This window comes from Schistosoma haematobium, chromosome 3 (genome assembly GCF_000699445.3).
Source record: "Schistosoma haematobium chromosome 3, whole genome shotgun sequence".
Lineage (NCBI taxonomy): Eukaryota > Metazoa > Platyhelminthes > Trematoda > Strigeidida > Schistosomatidae > Schistosoma > Schistosoma haematobium.
In genome coordinates, this window is record NC_067198.1 from 12833584 (window position 1) to 12854640 (window position 21057).

Genomic DNA, 21057 nt, shown 5'->3' on the forward strand with positions numbered 1-21057 from the left:
ACCTATGGTTCTATTACAGTGAAATACTATACCGCGAATATATTTACTGTTAACATTAACGGTCATTGAAGATAACATCTACATATATTAATTAGTCAGATTAGCGAATATTCTTGTTCTATAAGGCTTCAGTAAGGCCTTTCTTTATGGATTTTAATTCTACATAAGAATATTTACAATATAGGCTGAATTATATTCTCGACAACTCACTATGTAGACACAGTTCTGTGTATGAGTTAACAGTAATCTGTTTTGATAAAAATTAAATCATCATTTCACCATTCTTTAAGAATGAAATCAAATAGTTAGAAATCGGTAATTTTACAATAATCATTCGCACTTTGAAGTATCAATTCACTACTCAAATGTTCTGTCACTCGTCTACCACGTAGCACCAGGCACACATACATCGGTCTACGTTACCATACCTCATTAGCACTACACGATGAACACCAGATTCATAGAAGCAGTTATCTCAATGGTAGTACTATATAAAAAAAGATTGCATATAAGGATATAATGCAGGAAGAAAAAAATGATTCGAAGAAAGAAAGGTATAAAGTGATTTTAATCTTACGGTCCAAAGGAAGACAAAGAGTGTATACACCTACGCGATTGTGATCGATTCTGAGCCATGTCATCCAGAATCTCTAACCACTGGTTACGATAGTCGCGCGGACTCCAAACAAGTAGTCTCAAATAGAATATATCCTGACATGTTACTGAAGATGTTTTCAAGATGACCCATTCATTTTTCGAAATAACAAAAATGTATTATTCAAATACATTATCTGGTAACACTGAGGAAGTTTAAATGTTTATATTCAAAAGTTATCAACGTTTGTTGTTTTATTCACTATTTCTTTGTTACTAAATGTGTGAATCTTTCAAATTTGATTAAAAATCTGAACTAATTTAATAGTTAATTTAACAATTTAAGAAATAACTGTTTGATTAATCATTATTTTAGTCAGGCGCTTTTCTTTTCCTTTAATTTAATCATATTTTTTAATTCTATATAGATATGTGATTTTGGTTTGGCACGAATTGATGATCCATTTGGAGAGGCTGTTCTTACACAAGAGGTTGTTACACAATATTATCGATCGCCGGAACTACTTATGGAAGCAACACGTTATTCATATGCCGTAGATATTTGGAGTGTTGGATGTACTTTTGCTGAATTATTAGGTCGACGTATTCTGTTCCCAGTAAGTAAAATAAATTTGGTTTTATCTAGTTGATATAACTCATTTACTAAGTTGAAATTTGTGTACTCGGTTTTTATGAACACCATACGTCGATTAATTAATGGGGATATTAATACTACTAATCGACAATTCGAACTGTAATAAATGGACCAGGGATCAAACTCATTATTTGAAAGTGGGATTTTCTTAACCACTAAGCTACCATTTTATTGTCTAACGACAATTATTTTCCTTTTCTTTCCAAAATCTGATCATTATTTTCTCATGAACTGGTATGTAGATGTCATTGTGAAATTTCTTTTTATCAATTAAAAATAACGTAATAAAATGAAAGATATAGAATTTTAAAGTTTTGTCATACACTTTGTTCCTTTACTGCTTTAAGTATATATATATATATATATATATATATATATATATATATATATATATATATATATATATATATATATATATATATATATATATATATATATATATATAGTATATACTCTATGGTTTGATAAACGAAATGCATAATGTGTGAAAGTAAAAGATAAGTCTAGGCTGCAGGATTTTGGTCACAGGCATCGTCTAACCATAACTCATGCTTCGTGGAGCAACCAAGTGACCAATGTTGAGGTTAGGATGTATAACCTTTAATTTTTGTAGGGAGAAAAATATACTTTTAGACCACTGAATCAGAATCTGTTAGTTCACATCCCATCTTTAACCATCACTAAACCTGAGGTGAAACCAGTGGCCAATGTTTCTCTGGTTAATGTCAATACTCATTGGATGTTCACTTCAATTTAAACAATTTTTCCATAAAGCTTACCATGAATATCTCTAATTTAAACTGTGTGTAATATATGCATTCCTTTCTAATGTTTATCTAAAAATGTACACCACTTTCTGCGTTTCCATACTAACGAATTATTCATTGAAGTAAAATCCCAGTGAGTTTTACTTCTGTATTTACATTTCTTATAGTTTTTTTATGAAGTTGTGCGCTCTGTTTCCTATTCTCCCTTATTATATATATACTTTTGTGTCCGAAGCGATGATGGGAATTACTATTTTTCTTCCTTTCCTTCAACTGATTTATTGATCGAATAACCTTTGTCATCGTTATCATCATTCTGTTACTATTATTATTGTTGTGTTGTTTATGATGTCAAAAATCTAGCTTATTCTATCAGGCCTTAAAATAATCACTTTTTTCAAGTTCATCTGTTTGTTTGTTTATTTATTTATTTCTCTTCTATCCTTGTACATGTATATAAGTATATGAGAAAATGTATTTCAATACAATATACATACATACATGCGCATATTAATCTGTAAAAGAAGAGAAAACACTACTTTTAGTTTTTTTCTAGTAGTACCCTCGAAGTATTTAAACCTATGAGATTAATGTCAGGAAGGGTGGTGTTTCTAAACCCTTTTTTTGTAGAACTGAAAAGTGATGAATATCTGTCCGAAGTCCATCGATAAGAAAGTACATACTTAGTTCACTACAAAAGCAAATCAACTTTCATAAACTGTACAATAAATGAATGGACTGGTTGTCTTATGTATGTACATCGGCTTTTCTAGACTGATTAGATGATGAAATATCATGAAAAACTTAAAAGATTCAGTCGCAGTTTCATTACTCAACCAAACTTTATTATTAGTATAGTTTCATGTAGATTGGAAGACTTTCACAGTTTACATCATAAACTGATCTTCAAAAACCCTATGCTGATAATAATCATGAGCTCATTAGTGACTAGCTTCATAATGTGATTCTTGGAATTCTAGTTAGAAACCGTGATCAGTGAAGTTCAGCTGTATAATGTGTGTGATAGTTATTCATCACAGGCAGTGGAAGATCGTCGTGCAATATCGTGAATCGACTGAAGTTAAACATGTACACTATTAAATAACCAATTCAGTGACCAAAAGGTTATGCGAAATAGAAGGTTCTAAGTCTGGTTCCCTGTGGAAGGGTCTTAAATCCATACTGCTGAGGAGTCTCACATTAGGACAAAAAGGCTCCGGTACTTCTTGGTTTTTAGTAGTGGTCTTACTTACTTACTTACACCTGTTACTCCTCGTGAAGGAGCATAGGTCGCTCACCAGCATTCGCCATCCAACCCTGTCCTGGGCAATCCTTTCCAACTCCTTCCAGTTGTAATTCATCCTTTTCATATCTGCTTCTATTATCCGACGTAATGTGTTCTTTGGCCTTCCTCTTTTCCTCTTCCCTTCAGGATTCCAAGTTAGAGCTTGCCTCGTGATGCAGTTTGACGATTTGCGTAATGTATGTCCTATCCATTTCCATCGTCTTTTCCTAATTTCTTCTTCAGCTGGTAGTTAGTTTGTTCTCTCCCACAGAAGGCTATTGCTGATGGTATCCGGCCAATGGATGTCGAGTATCTTGCGTAGACAGCTATTTATAAATACTTGTACTTTCTTGATTGTGGTTGTTGTAGTTCTCCAAGTTTCAGCTCCATACAGTAGAACTGCCTTGACGTTCGTATTGAAGATTCTTACTTTGATATTGGTTGAAAGTTGTCTTGAGTTCCATATGTTCTTCAATTGTAGGAATGCGACCCTTGCTTTGCCAATCCTCGCCTTTACGTCTGCATCTGAACCTCCATGTCTATCGACGATGCTTCCCAGATATGTGAAGGATTCTACATCTTCCAGAGTTTCGCCATCAAGGGTGATTGGATTGCTGTTCTCCGCTTTGAATTTGAGGACCTTGGTTTTCCCTTTGTGTATACTGAGGCCTACTGATGCAGAGACTCCTGCTACATTGGCTGTCTTTATCTGAATCTGTTCACGTGTACGTGATAGGAGGGCTAGGTCATCTGCGAAGTCCAGATCGTCTAATTGGTTCTGAGCTGTCCATTGTATTCCGTGTTTTCCTTCAGATGTCGAGGTCTTCATAATCCAGTCGACCACCAGAAGAAAGAGGAATGGAGAGAGTAAACAGCCTTGTCTGACTCCGGTCCTTACTTGGAATGCATCTGTCAGCTGTCCTCCATGCACTACTTTGCACTGTAGTCCGTCGTATGAGTTCCGGATAATATTGACAATCTTCTCAGGAACTCCGTAGTGTCGAAGAAGTTTCCATAATGTCCTCCTATCTACACTGTCGAATGCCTTTTCATAATCAATGAAGTTGATGTATAGTGACGAGTTCCACTCAACTGATTGTTCGACGATGATCCGTAGTGTTGCAATTTGGTCTGTGCACGACCGATCCTTTCGGAATCCAGCTTGTTGATCTCGAAGTTGGGCATCTACTGCATCTTTCATCCGGTTCAGCAACACTCTGTTGAAGACTTTCCCTGGTATTGACAGTAGTGTAATGCCTCTGTAGTTTTCACATTTGCTCAGATCTCCTTTCTTTGGAATCTTGATGAGGTGTCCTTCTTTCCAGTCCATTGGCACTTGTTCCTCCTCCCAAATCTTTTTGAATAGAGGGTAAAGCATGCTTGTGGTTACTTCGACGTCTGATTTCAGTGCTTCAGCTGGTATGTTGTCGGGTCCTGCTGCTTTCCCGTTCTTGATTTGTCTGACGGCCATTCTAATTTCTTCCGTCGTTGGTGGGTTGACATCTATAGGAAGATCTGTGTGTGCTGCTTCGATGTTCGGTGGATTCATTGGAGCCGGCCTATTCAGGAGTTCCTCGAAGTATTCTACCCATCTGTTTCGCTGTTGTTGAATTTCAGTGATTGGCTTGCCTTCTTTGTCTTTGACCGGCCTCTCTGGTTTACTGTATTTCCCTGATAGTTTCTTCGTTGTATCGTAGAGCTGTTTCATATTTCCTTCTCTAGCAGCTTTTTCTGCCGTCGTTGCTAATTCTTCCACGTATTTCTTCCTGTCGGCTCTAATGCTCCTCTTCACTTGCTTGTTTGCTTCTATGTATTCAGCTTGTGCTTGGACTTTCTCTGCTCGTGTTCGGCTGTTGTTAATTGCTGTCTTCTTGTTCTTCCTTTCTTTGATCTTGTCCAGTGTTTCTATAGAGATCCATTCCTTATGATGGTGTTTCTTTAGGCCCAGAACCTCTTGACACGTTGAAGTCAATGTTTCTTTGGTGCCTTTCCAGTTGTCCTCCATGGTAGTTTCTTCTTCCTTCAGTAGATCTTGAAAGGCTTGGAATCTGTTGTTGAGAGCTATCTTGAATTCATTGAGTTTGTCAGTATCTCGAAGGAAGGCTGTATTGAACCTTTGTATTACTGTTTGTCCACTTGTCCAGTTCTTTTTTAGCTTCAGTTTTAAATTGGCTACAACTAGGTGGTGATCTGAAGCTACGTCAGCTCCTCTCCTGGTTCTCACATCTTCCATTGTCCTTCGGAATTTTTTTTTTATGCAAATATGGTCTATCTGGTTCTCTGTAGTGTGGTCCGGTGAGATCCATGTAGCCTTGTGTATACGTTTGTGTGGAAATATTGTGCCTCCTATGACTAATTTGTTGAATGCACACAAATTTGCAAATCTTTCTCCATTTTCGTTCCTCTCTCCCAGTCCATGTCGTCCCATAATATCTTCATATCCAGTGTTGTCTATTCCGACCTTGGCATTTAGATCTCCCATCAGAATGGTGAGGTCCTTTCTTGAGCATTTCTCTATGATTGACTGCAGCCGCTCGTAGAATTGATCTTTAATGTCGTCGTTGCTATCAGTGGTGGTCTAGCTAAGGTCAATTCGTGATGCAATCTCTGGTGCATGTAATGTGTTTTTGTCTATCAATGATTGAATTTAAAGTCCCGCTATTGCTTTGCATCTATAAATTTATAGTTATGGTATTCAAGTATTACATTTATTTGTCAATTATTGCATTTGAATATCTGATATTTCACTTAATACTTGTAATATTGTCGAATCAGCCTAGACTAGAAGTTAGTCACTCTCATTTGAATATTTTATGAACATACTATGCAACGAATTACCAGTTATTCATTCACTAAAGTATTTCATCGATCGGTTTTGTTGTCATTAAAATAATTAATATGAATTTATGGGTATTTGATAATTGATTTCTACCTTGTATGTGTATGTTTGGGTATGGCGATACGAAATAATAATCTTCCCTTTACCAAACTGGTAACTACTGCCGAAAACCATTAGTTGAATAATTCATGAGCTTTTGAGTGGAATGATAAATGTGTTTGTATATCATGTACTCTAAACTACAAGACACAAAAACATGTGAAGTAAACTAGATATTACCTGCTTCAGTTTGGGCACCCGGGCAGTATTCCAGCCCTAACACAAATGTCAAAGTGTGGTGCATATGTATTTGGTGCCTTCTTGTACCAATGTTTATATGTTTAAATAAATAAACTAGATATTTAGGTCAAATAATTTTATCACGCGATACTTACACCAATATACAGTGTCAATCCGTATTTTCCAGTGACATATTAACCTTAAAATGTTTAGAAAAATACTTATTTGGTTTTCATTCACTTCACACATCAGGTCTTTATATTTGTTTTATTTAATCGATTTCTGATTGTTACAGTTTTTTGTGCAAATACCGAAACTTAAATCATTATTACATAATATAATAAAAGTATAATATAGAGGTGAGCTTGAGAATTCTTGAAATGATTGATCGATTTGAAGCCACTTTTCAGCCAATGAGTTTAGTCTGTATTTCATAGTGACAATGATGAAACCAGTTATAGTTTAGTAATCTTGTAACGTATATTAGTTTTACAATAGCAATGACTCAGATGCATTCACATTTTATTTTCCGCTCGGTCTTGAATTCCAGGATTCCTTCATATATCACCTTAGTTTATCGTGTTAAGACCGTATTTTCGATGTTTAGTCGTAATTTCACTGGTTTTACGTGGGAACCCAAGCAAAATAAGTGGTTTTCTTGGAAGACCACTTCAAGAGGCTATATTCTCATCCAGTTCCATGGTAGTTGGTGACCGGCACACGTTCATACGCCGTTAGGTCCCTCAGAACTCTGAAGCCTATCTACACCATAGCCTGGTATCCTAACTCTCATAGGTAGTCCCCCTGTATCCACCAACGCAGTCTAAGCACCGAACGTCTTTTTTAGTCATCTTATTCCCGTTTGAACACCACTACCACGTGAAGGTAGTGAGTGGAACTTCCTTGATAGAGACTACAGGTTAATTTAAGATGAAGGATTTGAGACATATTATTTCGTCTTAGTAGAACTCGTGTGAGTAGCCAACACGCAGGTTTTATTTATATCTTTAGGTTCTTTTTCATCAAAATTAATTATTTACACCTAATTTGTCTCAATTTATTCCTTTTTCTAGGCTCGAAGTCCTTTAGAACAATTAGAATTGATTATTAATCTTACTGGAAGTCCTAGTCCTGGAGATTTAGAAAGTTGTCATCCAGATGCATGTTGTTTTGTACTTTCATCAAGGTTACGTGATCCCAATCTTTCTATTCTTTATGCTCTTACACCTGATGTGAATGAATTAACTGTTCATCTGTTGGGTAGTATGCTCAAATTCAATCCGGTTAGTTGAATAACATTAATATGGAAATTTTCTACTATATCTTAATTTTTTTATTGATTAACAAACCAAACATGTATGGTAAGTTCAATATCGATATCCATGTTTCGATTGTTTGAAATGAAAATTTACTAGGTTCACGCATAATCATTTAGTTTTTTTTCAGTGGACCGTCTTATGAAAACGATAAACATGTAACTGTTCTAGGTTTTAGTTTAGTGAGTTTCGTCTGCCTCTAGTTCTTTTGCAGCAAATCCATTTGAAACAATAATATTAATGGTACTTACTTTAAGTTCAATTAAACAAATGACGAATGCTATCTCACGTATTAGGATAATGTTAAAAATTATGGATTTCGGTTGTTAACTATTCACCTGAAAATCTAAATCATCACTCCTAACTTCCGAATTTATCTAAACTAGTAGACTTTATCTCAGGTGGATTGGTGAGCTTTCATTTTCAATGCAAATAAACTTTCTTACTGGAATATTGCATACGTACATACATTTCAGAAATGTAATATGCACACACACACACACACACTAGTACTCATATGAATAGATTTTAAGCTAAAATCCATGTCAGTGTAAGCACAACTGTATGCTGTTTCAAAACGTTAGGAGCCATCAAATGTTAGTACCTGGTTGGCGAATCATAAAAACCCAGCTATAATATCTATACAAAAGTGTCAATCGAAAATCTAATATACACATAGACCAATAAACGTTCAATATAGGCTAACAATCGTAACGCAGAAATCATCGGTACCTTTCCCAGTCTCTTTAAAATACAGACCCAGAAAAACTTATCAAATACCATTGTTTCGAGAGTTGTTTTTTCTTCTTTAAGTAAAATTGCCAACATCAAAACATTAAACAGTATTTAATATTATTTATTTGAACATGGAAGTAAATAAACATTCGTATCGATATCGGTTAGTAGGATTGTTTTTTTCTCCGTCTGATCCATCGATCGACTAAGCGCGAATGACGCATTTTTAGACATGTCCATTTTTGTTAGTAGATAGGTCTGTCTATGTTTAAGTGTGTTTATGCAACTAAATATTGACTACAATTATCATCATTCACATTCACATCACTCTTCCAATCCATTTGAATGAGTAGTTACAATATTTTGTTGTTTCACTCGCCTACACACACACACACACACATTCTCTCATCATCCCTCATGGTTTGGAGATTGGGTATGCATCCTTATTTTTTTTATTCGGTCTGAATCTCATGAGTATGTTATTGTTATTGTCGTATTATTATTATTATTATTATTATTATTATTATTATTATTATTATTATTATTATTATTATTATTTGTTATGTATACACAGGATAAACATGTTCACATTTTAGACTAAACAATTATTGTTACTGACTGACTAGATCTTAACGACACACTACTACTGTATAACCTCATGTTATTTTTTTTATTGAAACCTTTCCAGCTTAATAGAGTGTAGTTTAGTTCTACTCAAGTATATGGCGACAATGATCGACATATTTGTGTGTAGTCAATTTGTAATCCTAAATCATATATAATTACACATATGGTTAACTATTTCACAGATACACTTTCAAAAGTCATACTAACGAGTTACTAGTTATTTTTGCCAGGGACCTGCTTAAAATAACCGCGACGAATTTTCAGCCAGTTCTTAACTAATCAGAAACAGGTTTTGTAAATCGGATAGATTATGGAAAACGAGACAATAGTATTACCGTGTAAACAGACGGCATCTTTAGTATACCCGCTAAAGTCTTCTACAAGCTAACCTACTTGTAAATTGAAAAAGTTTAGATTATCCGTCTTCCCGAATCCTCATAAAGATCCAAACAGATTTTTGTAAATGTCCTCCTAGTTGTTCTTAGTTAGGATTAGATATTTATGGTAAGGATTAAAGGTTTAGGGTTATGGATTTTACCACAGATGGATTTAACGCCAAAAAGCAAGAGGGGTTGTCTGTTTAATTTGTCCATAAAAATAATGTTAACAGTGTTTGTTTCAGGATTAAAGTTTACGATTAGTGTTGATTTGTCTTTTACAATAGTATGTAGCGAGAGAATTGAATATTTATCTCGTTTGCCATCATCATATCTAGTTTTAGTAGGCAAAAACGTATTCCTACTTCTTGTCGTTAAACATGAAATTTGGATTTCACTTAAACGCCTAAAAGTCGGGTTTCTTAGCTCTGATTGACAGGTCCCTATACTATACTATACTTTTACCGTTATTCTATTTTGTAAACATTCCCATCATTCAAATATACCAACACATTTTATTCATTTTGCGCCTAGTCTAGTTTCCATCGAAAAAAATCTTACGTATTCAAAAGACGGATAGAATTTTGCTAAAAGTATCTGGGGTATAGATTTCAGGTCATAATATAAAGCTGGTTAGTGCTTAATTTCTTGTTTTTTTTTGGAGTATTACATTAACTTATTCACCAGACACTTGAGTATGAGCCACTTTCTAAGTTCTAGGGCTAATGATACTACTACCTAGTCACTCAGACCAAAGTAGGTAGAGCTGGGTTCGATCCTGAGACTTCGTGGTTGAAAGTCGAACGCATCAACCACTAGGCAATCACTTCACTAAATTGTCGTGTTTTTCAATGCATTTTTCTTCTGTTTGTGTGTGGACATCTTCTGCATCGGTTATACTTATTTTCATGACCTTCATTTCTCTGTCGTGTATTGAGAGAAATTTTATGATAAAGATGTTTTTCTTACAACTATCGATATCGTCTATTATTTCTACCATTTTGATAACTGACTAATTGAATAAAATGTTTCGTAAATATTATCACAAAACGCTTCTCACATGAACTATTTTCCTCACGATAATCTCATACAATTCCATCACTTTTCTGTTAAAGAACATTGAATGTTGTTTTGTCTGAAACGAAGTTTTCTATTTAAAGTCGATTTATCATTCAATTATTTTGTTAATAAAGTTAAATGATAATTTTTAATATCAACATATCGTAAATTACAAGTTATTGTTTTTTCCATTGTAGTAAGTAAATTTTCCAATCTTAAAATGCAAAGACAAACAATTTACTTCATTTTAAAAATATGTCAGTTTTTTCTACACAAAAATATGTATTACTTAAACATAGTGCAAACTTTAACAAAATTATGAGCTTGTGGAGATAGTTGAGTTTCATTGGAATTAGGAACCGATCTAAGAGAGATTTTTGGTCTCGCATTTGAACACCTAACCCTTAAACCAATGAGTTGAGATCCGATTCTTACATATATATATAAATGTTTTTCACTTTTAGCGTCAGCGCATTTCTGCTACCGATGCATTAAATCATCCATTTCTGGAAGAAGCACGTCTACGTTATCATTCATGTATGTGTTCATGTTGTCATGATGTCACATTGAACTCTGTCAATGATGATAATGTTCAAACAACAGCTGGATTTTGTTGTGCTCCATCATCATCAGCCTCATCATCATGTGCTTCATCATCGACTCCGTCGTCTGATTCAATACAAAGTATTAATGGAAAATGTTTGCATAGATATGAAGCGAAAACTGCTGCTAATGCTATGCCATCAGGTAGTGGGAATTCAACATTTTCTTCTTTTAATGCTACTAACACCAGTGGTCCTACACCTAGAAGACGTTATTTTCATGATCTTGATCCAATTTGTTCAATTCTACTTCCACTTGATTTAGATTCAGGATTTCGTCGTCTCTCCGATGCTAAACGTAAGTTTATTTGTGGAAAGTCAAAATGAACAGATTTATCTAAAAAACAAATGTCACTTTTAAGTGATTATTTTTTAAATCAATTAAGGAGGATAGCTGTAATCATTTGTTTTGTCCTATTCCGCTAGTGTCTCAACCAGTACATACTACTTCATGCATGAGATTAAATCTATCAAATGTAGGTTGTTCAACGAAGACGTGATATTCAGAAAAATTAATGTGTATCCAGTAATTATATATCTAGCTTTATTAAGCAATTATCAAATTACTGTCAAAAAAGTTTGTTTGTACTAGTCAACCGATATAATTTTAAGATTTGAAATTCAAAAGTGCCTATGCTGTAGTTCGAAGATCTTACCAACAAGTACCGTTTTAATTAGCACTCTTCATTAAAAGAAATTTCTTGCATATGGAAAAGGCTTCGTGTGATCTAGGTCTCAGCTGAGGAAGGCAGAGGACCCTAGGTGTCAAAATTTTTTAAATATTACTATAGGAAGATTTGTGGAGATTGTAGAATTTTCGTCGTTCAACTCACGAGCTGATCTTAGACCACTACTAAAAACGCGGAAGCACTGGACGGCTGTTTCGACCTAATATAGCCAATGGTCTAGAGGTTAAGCGTTTGTACGCGAGGTTGTAGGTCTTGTGTTCGAGTCCCAGGTTCATGGCAGTGGATGAGCACTTCTGAGAAGCTTTATACAAAGATAGAAAAACCTTCCAGATATTTAATGGTGGTCTTGCTAAGATCATTTTTCTGCTTTTTCAAATAATCGGGCCTTTAGGTATTTGAATTCACGACTCACCTTTATATATATTATATATATTTAGTCGATTACATATTTGTTTATAAATAATTATCATCGTCTTTTTATTCGTATGAATTGCTTTTTGCAAATTACGGTAACAGGTGTTTTATGGGATGGTATACAAGAATATTATCGTCGAGATGATCGGTTAACAAGGGTTGTGCTCAATCGAAATGCTGCCAATTACAACAGTTTTATTAAGTAAGTATTTACCATTTCAACTGTTTACAGTGTGTTTTGATATTGAAGTTTCGTGTTCTAGACGAAACTTTATTCCGCAATGAAATAATTCTTAACCTATAAACATGTCTCTTAGAATTCAGCTTAGCGATAATGAAACGAATAATATGTCCAAGGAATAACTAGAAAAGCGTTTGTCAGTCATCAAAGTGATGTTCAACCTGATTTAAATTGTAATATCGAAACACTTGTAGTAGCGGTGATATTTACCATTGATTTGAATCAAAAGTTTATTTATTTATTTAAATACATAAACATTGGTACAAGGAAGCACCAAATAGATATGCGCCATATAAATCATTTGATTTATGTTGAGGGCTGGGATACTGCCTGGGTGCCCAAACCGAAGCAGGTTAACAATAGTTGATGGATATCCAGAAACTCATCCCGTCAGGTGCAGAACATGATGAGGGTGAAAGACAACAAGATAGAATGATTAGTGGCCACATTGCAACTTGGTCTATAGGATTCGATCTACAGTAAGAAGGACCTGACATACATGACATTAATCACCACGTAGTGATCAATCAATTGTAAATAAATCTCAGCCCTACGAGAGGTCAGTCGCGGCCTGGATAGCCAAGTGGTAACGTCTCTGACTGTGAAGCTGGGTGACGCGTGATCGAATCCGTCAGGGAGCACCAATCCCCTTAAGATTACAGGTACACTTTGCTGACGAATGCCTAGTAGCACGAAACTTAGGTCCAGGGTTTCCTGTTGACTACCTCCAATCACCATCGTAAATAGGTATCAAGAATTTGAGAGTTAGTGAAAATATTTCTGATAAAGATAGGACAATAATTCACTCTTAGGTAAGATGATTGAAAACTTTGAAGATTATTCGAACTAATCTGCAGCTAATCCACTCGCGTTACACATTCTACTACCGCTAATGCTGTTACCACTTATACCACTCTGACATCTCGCTGTACTGATGTGGTGTGGACATTTCAGTCCCAGGTCTCACGCTGCGTTGGGCTGACTCACTGATGTTTCTATAACGCAAAATCGAAAGTAGTCCATTTCTCCGGTTTACAGTGATAATTTAATTTACCATTATGCTTAAACCACCGTGATTGTTGTGATGGCTTTTTTCTTTCACGATGTTCGCTATGTAATAAATTGTTACCATTTTGGGAAACTAATCACCTGTTTCTTGGACGTTGTATTTTTGTCTGTTTTATTTGTTTCTTTTCTCTTCTTAAAAAAAGTGCTTAGATTTAACTTAGTGCTTGTGTAACGCTTTTTTCACTCACTTTTTGAAATACAACGAGACGTTGTTTTGCATATTCTGTGTGAAAAAATACCTTGTTAGACTAGACATATATTATCTTACTATCAAAAAAAGACAGACTTTCTTTAACGACATATGTGTATGAATTACAACTATCTTTGTCTGATATATGTGCGTATGTATGAGTGAGAGGACATTAGATACGAATTTTGATCAACAGTTGAATTCACTGTCATTACATTGCATGGTGTGGCCTAAAATTATTATTATTACTGCGGTTGTACATATACGTCTATGCCTGAGTATACAAATGGATATTGGTACATTTTTTTCTAATGTTTCAATCAGTCTGTTCGACATATCACTTTTTGAGAACAATAAAAAACTTTTGATTATCAAAGTTTACTATATAGTAAACTTAATGTTGAATTGAACAAGGCCTGAATTTGAAGAAAGTTGAATGAAAAGATATTCCAGGTATTGCTCAAGACACTGGATACTGGCTAGCAGTGGGATCCTCGAAGATGACTCACCTTTTATTCTTTTTGAATCTGGTTAGCTGGATGTACTTTTATCTCATTGTTGTTATTCTTACTGGGATTTGAGACCAATTACCTTTTAAGTCCAACCGTAATATAAGTCATGAAAGGATTGTATACACTTTTCCGGATTAGCCGTAAGTAGTAATGTAATGTTACTGATGATATTCTGTTTAATGTATTATTTTCATTGACTAATTCAGTTGGGTAGTTATTCGGTTGCAAGTTGGAAGATTAGACAGTTGATTTACATTAGTTATGTTATTAACATCGATTTGTTCACTAATTTAATTTGCTCTAATCGTTTCACTTTATTTTGGAAAGTGTAAAAAATATTTAACGCTTTTTTAATGTTTATTATCTCCTTCACAGTTCTTCAGTTGCACAAGCCAAAGAAATCCCTGCTAGTCATCGTTGGCATTAATCGTCAAAACTAGGCAATTACTCATAACGGTTTATCAATATACATGTATCAAGTCGAAATTTGTATGTAACCATTTTGTAAGGTATTTTAATGATAGATGCTGTGTTTTTTTTCTGAAAACGTGATATTTTTCTCATCAAAAAATCACACTGATTGGTAATTGTCTTCCAATACTCTATTATACTACAACAGAAAACCAATAATACACATAGAAAAATGGTGCTTTCCTCCCTATTAGCCATTGTCGCCCACCTTCATCTACTTCACATCAATTTTTAGCGAGAACATAGGACACAGTATGAATATGGGAAAACATTGTCAGAATACTCACTATTTTATTTACTGTCATCTTTATATACATCCATCTGATGGGATTTATAGTTGATCACCCTCTGCTTTACATCATCAATATTGTTGTAATTTAATATGTCTTTTTATTACTTACAAAAACAAACACTTGTTGTCATTGTCTTATTTTTATTGCTTTTATGCCTCCATTTTAATAATTGTCTGAAAGTTTTTGTGCAATTTCTTTTCGCTTGAATTTTCTTAGGTTTAATTTATTTCCGTATATGTATGAGTATCATTTTGATGTGTTCTTTAATATTATTTTTGAAACAAAACATTAATTATTGTTAGTTGTCTGTGCTGTGTTAGTTTGTGCTTTCGTTTATCTCTTTCACCCATCGACCCCACCTAACACGTTATGTTATTATCACCATGATCGCCATTTGTTCTTTGTTTTATTTATTTTTCTTTGCATCACAAACAATCAACAAAGTTATTTGATTTCATTTTTAATTAAAAAGAGAAAGTGTTGCACGTACCGAAACACATAAACTCATACACACACAAACTTGCATTCGCTTCTTACTAGTTTTATAATAATCATATAGGCTTTAGTTCATTATTCAATCATGCCGAAAGAGCTTTCTTTATTTTTTTTCCTTTATTTGTTTCACTCTAATGTTGCAATACTGTGTGTCTGTGTATGACCCGTTCTTGTATTTTTTTAGGTTAAACTAGTTTAATATTTATTGACTTTCTTTATCTCTATGTGTATGTATAGGACAATTTGACTCTAATCAAATCCAAGTACATACACAATACTTAGTTTCGTATTATTGAAGCAGGGAAATACTTTTGATTGCTTGTTTATGAAGTTGGAATTCCTGTTTCTTTCTCTCTTTCTGTGTATGTGTGTGCATCGTAGCTCAGGTTTGAACACAAAAATTTGCACGATTCAAAACTTTTCCACTAAGAAGAAATAACTACTAATTTCTTTTGTTATAACAAGTAATATTCACCTCATATGATATTTTCATGTTCAGGATTATTCAATCAAATCAGTAAATGAGTACAAATATTCTAAACAGGTAGTTTTTTCTATAAAAAGAACAAATCCATTTTCTTCGATTATCTCTTCTTTTGCTTACATAACATAAATATATCATGTACAACCATTTATTTATTTATTCATAGTATGTGTCTAACACTCAATCGTATTTCATTCAAATTAATAATCTCTAGTACACAATACATGGTCTCTTTACCTATACATATATATATACCTATCTCATGTTGCATGCCCTTTATTTTTATTCAAAATTTTACGAATACATTTTTACAATAGGCGCCTAGTTAGTCAACTTCCATCTGGTCTTCATTTTGACTCTACCACTACTACTACTAATACGTACACACTATTATCAACAATATAAATATTAACAACGACTGTTTGTGTACTGTACTGCACTACTTATCGTTATTTCAAACCTATATGTTGATGTTCTTTGATAATTACGACGATGCAATATTGTAACTATATTTCGTAATTAATGGTTTGATTATGTTGCGTTATGATTATTTTCTTGGCTTTTCAATTTTTTAAAATTAATAATCATTTAACTAGGAAAGTTGTCATTAAAAACTGTGAAATTTTTTACACATGGGCAAACTGTTTGGTCTTTCGATATTTATATTTCTTTCTTTACGCGATTGGATCGACTTCAGTGATATGGTTATGTTTATTGTTATTACTACTAATACTACAATCGTTTTTATGGCTACTACTACTACTACTCATATACAATTAATAACGGAGTTTATTCAATACTAAGGGAAGAAGTAAATGTAAGGTAATTTCAGCTGTATCTCTCTCTCTTTCTGAATTAATCGTTGTGCAGGTTTTGCATTTTGTTTTCTATTTTTTTTGTTTGATTTTTTCTAAATAAAAGAACTAGGTGGTTTTTCATTTTTATCTATACGTATACCTCCAAGTTTCTTCATATGTACTTCCCGTGCACTGTGTGTGTGCCACTGTGTGTTTATGCAAATCTTCTTTGACCGAGTTCACTTCTTATTTACTTGTTTATTAATCTCTGGAATGTGTTGAAGGTCAACTAACCACGCATGTCTTGAATTTCACACCTTACATTGCTACTTTGTACACATCACTCTTTTCTAGTAAAGTAGTATGGATTAATCAATCACCATTGTTATCATCATTACTATTATACATATGTGTGATTTATGACTAGTTTTTTGCTAGAAATGTTTTGATGTTATTTTTTTCTTCCCCTTCTCCCACCTCTTCATTCTCTTTTCTTAATATAAACGATGTAGTTTACAGAGTATTTTCTACTTTATTGCTGTTTCGAACATGTGTTGGTGAAAAATGGAGAAATATTTCCTGTTATTGTTCTTCTTTTACTTCACACACACACACACATAGAGCCTTATGATGATTACCAGTATCAAAATATGTACAGTCGTATGCATTACTTCTACTGCTATACTACCTATACATCAATCTAGTTAGGAGTAAACCACTGAATTTTTTTTACAACTGATGTTTTTTGATAGTCATTCTTTTTAAAAAAAACTCGATGTTGATCATGTGTAACAGTGTTCTCTGCGTGTACGTGTGTATTTTACTCATAATTCTCATTGTTGTTTTTGTTGTTATTGCCTTTGTCATAAGCTTTTTCTTAAAGAATTTTTTCTGTGAAATTCCTTGTACAGTTATAATAATAATGGTAAAAGCCAAAAACGATTGCTACTACTGACAATTTCGTTACGCGTTACATGATCTGATGTCTAAAAAATCAGAAAATTTGAACGGCAAATCTGGGATTAATTTTTCTCAACGTACTTATAGGTGTTGCAAACATACTGTTTGTTTTTATATGCAAAAACCACAGTCATTTCTGTGTCTGTCTACGCTTACATATAACAATGATGGTTATCTAATCAAAGTATAAATAGCAGTCATTAGGAAATTATCATATGTTCCGCTGCTTATCAATCAGTGTAATCATTACATGAAAAGTGATACTTCGAGTCGCTTAGTTATGATATAAATAACTGCGTCTTCGATTGTCTTCACATGATCAATCTTACTGTAGTTTCCGAAGAAATGGTTGCACAATACTGAGTTATTTGTTCATCTTATCATTATTTGCAGGTTGATTCTGTGCCTGTAGGAAACACTAATAAATATCGAGAAATAAATTCCTGAGTTAATCACATAGTGGTACTCGGTACGGGACCGTACTTTCCTACACTTAATCGGGTGTAAGGTCTGTAGTGAACATTTCTATAGGATTAACTTATGCCTGATACTCGTGGAGTATAGGTCACTGACCAGAATTTTCTATGCTGGGCTCTTCTTTCCAGTTGTTGCTAACTGCTATTCATTCTCTGTTGATAGTTACTCTGGCCGTCAGAAGGGGAGTAGGACTCATGATTTCGGCTTTCACTGTGAGACATGAAGATCCTTCAACTCCAATAGTAGAGTTTAAATTATTCTTCGGATTAGCATTTTCTTAGCAAGGTTGTTTTCTACGAGATAGGGTTCCCAACCTCATACCCAATTCTCCTCTATACAGGCCTACAACCGACAATAATCCTAGAAAGCCTCCAGGCGAAGTTTCTGTACGATCAGGGATTATTGAGATTCTTGGTTTCTAACATGATAAATAGTGCAAAGGTTTCAACATGTTTTATGGTAGTCTGGCTCAACTCCGATTAACTTTTTATTAATCCTTAGAATAATAGTTTATCAATCACTTGATTTCGGAAAAGATCAAACTGTTTGAACTTCAATCAGAATATCTAGTAGGATAGTCCCTTTTTGGTCAGTACTCGAAAATCAATCAGTTGCTACGTTGCATAATATATAAAAAAAGGAACTAATAAAATATGTTGATGAGAAATCATTATTCTAATAGTTATGTAAAAATCAAGGGACGAATGTTAAGAATAGGTAAAATACAAAAGCGGAAGAAATTCGAAAATAGTTTAAATATTTCTGAAGGCGTGGGTTTCATCGAAGTTTTGCTACAAACTCACTTCTATACTGATGGCCAAGTTAGCGAGATTGGTTGTAAAAACTTCTTTTAGATGCAAAGGTTTGGTTTATGAACATGGATTCCAGTGGCTTCAGCAATATGCGTAATATATATAATGGATAACTTTACTAGCTTTATTCAATTCTACTCGATGACCAGTGACAACCAAGTGAGCGAGAATAGAACACATAATCACTCTTGTCTGTTCTGTGCTCAACCAAGCCGGATGGTGTTCTGCCCTGAGATGACGTCGAATTGTACGCCCTATATAACTAGCTTCACAGAAGTAGTTGAATTGGTAAATACATATAGATGTGGAGAATTCAGGCAATCTGTCTTTATTAACGGTTGCTTTCATGGGGCGGACGTAGAAAACGGCATGGGTACCCAACGAAATTAATCGACAAACATACGAAAGAGATGAAAAGAAGAACAAAGATATCTACCGTTCCGAAGGAAGTACTGTTCTTAAAATTATAATTCCTAAATGATACTACCGAAGAAATTGTGATTCAGAGGTTAAGAAAGGCGGTACAGAAAACATTTAATGTAGCCAGAATGAATGCCGTTTTCTACAACTGCCCCTTAATAAAAACTGTTATTTTATAATCAATATATTATCATATAATTACTGCCTAACATAACTACTGGATGTGTATTATTTCACTGTTGTAAATCATCTGTGTATATATTAGTGTAGAGCCATGATGAAAAACTGATTGGAAATAAATTTCTTCGCTCAGTTAGTTCTTTTTTTTACCAAACATAGATGTTATCTTTCAACAGTGATAAGTATGGTTTATTGATTACATTGTAAAAACACGAAAATACAGTTTTTAGAGCCTTAGAGAGAAGAATTATGTTTAAGTCTGAGTCAACAGTAATGAAATAGAAAAATACTTACGACATTTAGTCAATTACATCGAAACCATATCAAACTTTTATCAATCTCGATATGTATCAAGTTTCACATCAAACTACATACGGAAATCACAAACGCATTTAACAGAAAGTATTGAAAGATCTTAGTTAACGAACGAACACGGTTAAAAAACAGGGAATAACTTCATTTGCTTAAATATCTTGTATGTGAACCGCAACTTCAGTTTCCTAATACATATCGAGTCAGTTAACTAGTGGTTCAGTCTATCTGGAATTAGGCTCTATGAACAAATCGTCAGTTCAGCTAGCTCACTTATTTCGTTATTTCTATCAGTCGTTAAAAACCTCCATAATAATTTTTCTTGAAAGATTGAAGCACAAAATAAAGATAATATTGTCAATATTAATAATAGTAGACAGCTGTATCTTGGTAACGAATTCTGAATAGGACGAAACATTCGTCCTGAATTCATTTGTTAAGTACATATCAAGCATGCTTAAAAAATTTCTTGAGTTTTGGTTGTCAACACTATCACTAGATTGAGTGACGACTTGGAAACAGACTTAATAAAAGAAATACAAGTATGTAGATGGTTACTTAGTCAATATTTTCAGTTGACATTGAGAGATATTTGTTTTCAGGATAGGGGACGAATATTTCTTCCTACCACCCTTAAACCCACTTGACTTTAACTAAATTTTTGGGCTATATTAGAAAGTGAATTTTTATGACGGTAAACATCATCTATTGATCAGTTCGATCAGTTTTAGTTTAACAAAGGAACGATTATTTTCATTTTAAAAATGACCTTTTAATTTCATCTAAAATACTTCAATTAACAGTTGTTACAACCAATGATGACATTGGTTGTAACATGCAACTAAAGTAACCCATTGTGTCATTGAATAACGATAAAGAGAAATCAGAGAGGAAAATTCTTATTGAAATCATGAACCGATCTCCGTTAGATCACAACTGAAAATCTGTAAGCACTGAACGGTTATTTCGTCCCAGTATGGGGCTCCTCAGAAGTGCTCATCCATCTTGTTTACCAGCTGTTTAGAACCAACACGATCTAATGAATTCAAATTATTCTTGCTTAATGTGATTATAATTTAATTGAATATAAGTTCTCTCTCGCCTACT

General features: G+C 33.9%; 1 protein-coding gene across 1 annotated transcript in view; it reads left to right on the forward strand.

Annotated features, from left to right (window-relative positions):
• Positions 1-20731, forward strand: part of MS3_00005021 (uncharacterized protein) — a 38987-nt gene extending 18256 nt beyond the window's left edge. Inside the window, exons 6-10 of the mRNA XM_051213030.1 lie at positions 1023-1211; positions 7493-7702; positions 10998-11433; positions 12341-12440; positions 14625-20731. Of these exons, the coding sequence (XP_051068967.1) occupies positions 1023-1211; positions 7493-7702; positions 10998-11433; positions 12341-12440; positions 14625-14676 (987 nt within the window). The 3' untranslated portion in view covers positions 14677-20731. The remainder of the gene's footprint in view (positions 1-1022; positions 1212-7492; positions 7703-10997; positions 11434-12340; positions 12441-14624) is intronic.
• The last annotated feature ends 326 nt before the right edge of the window (positions 20732-21057 follow it).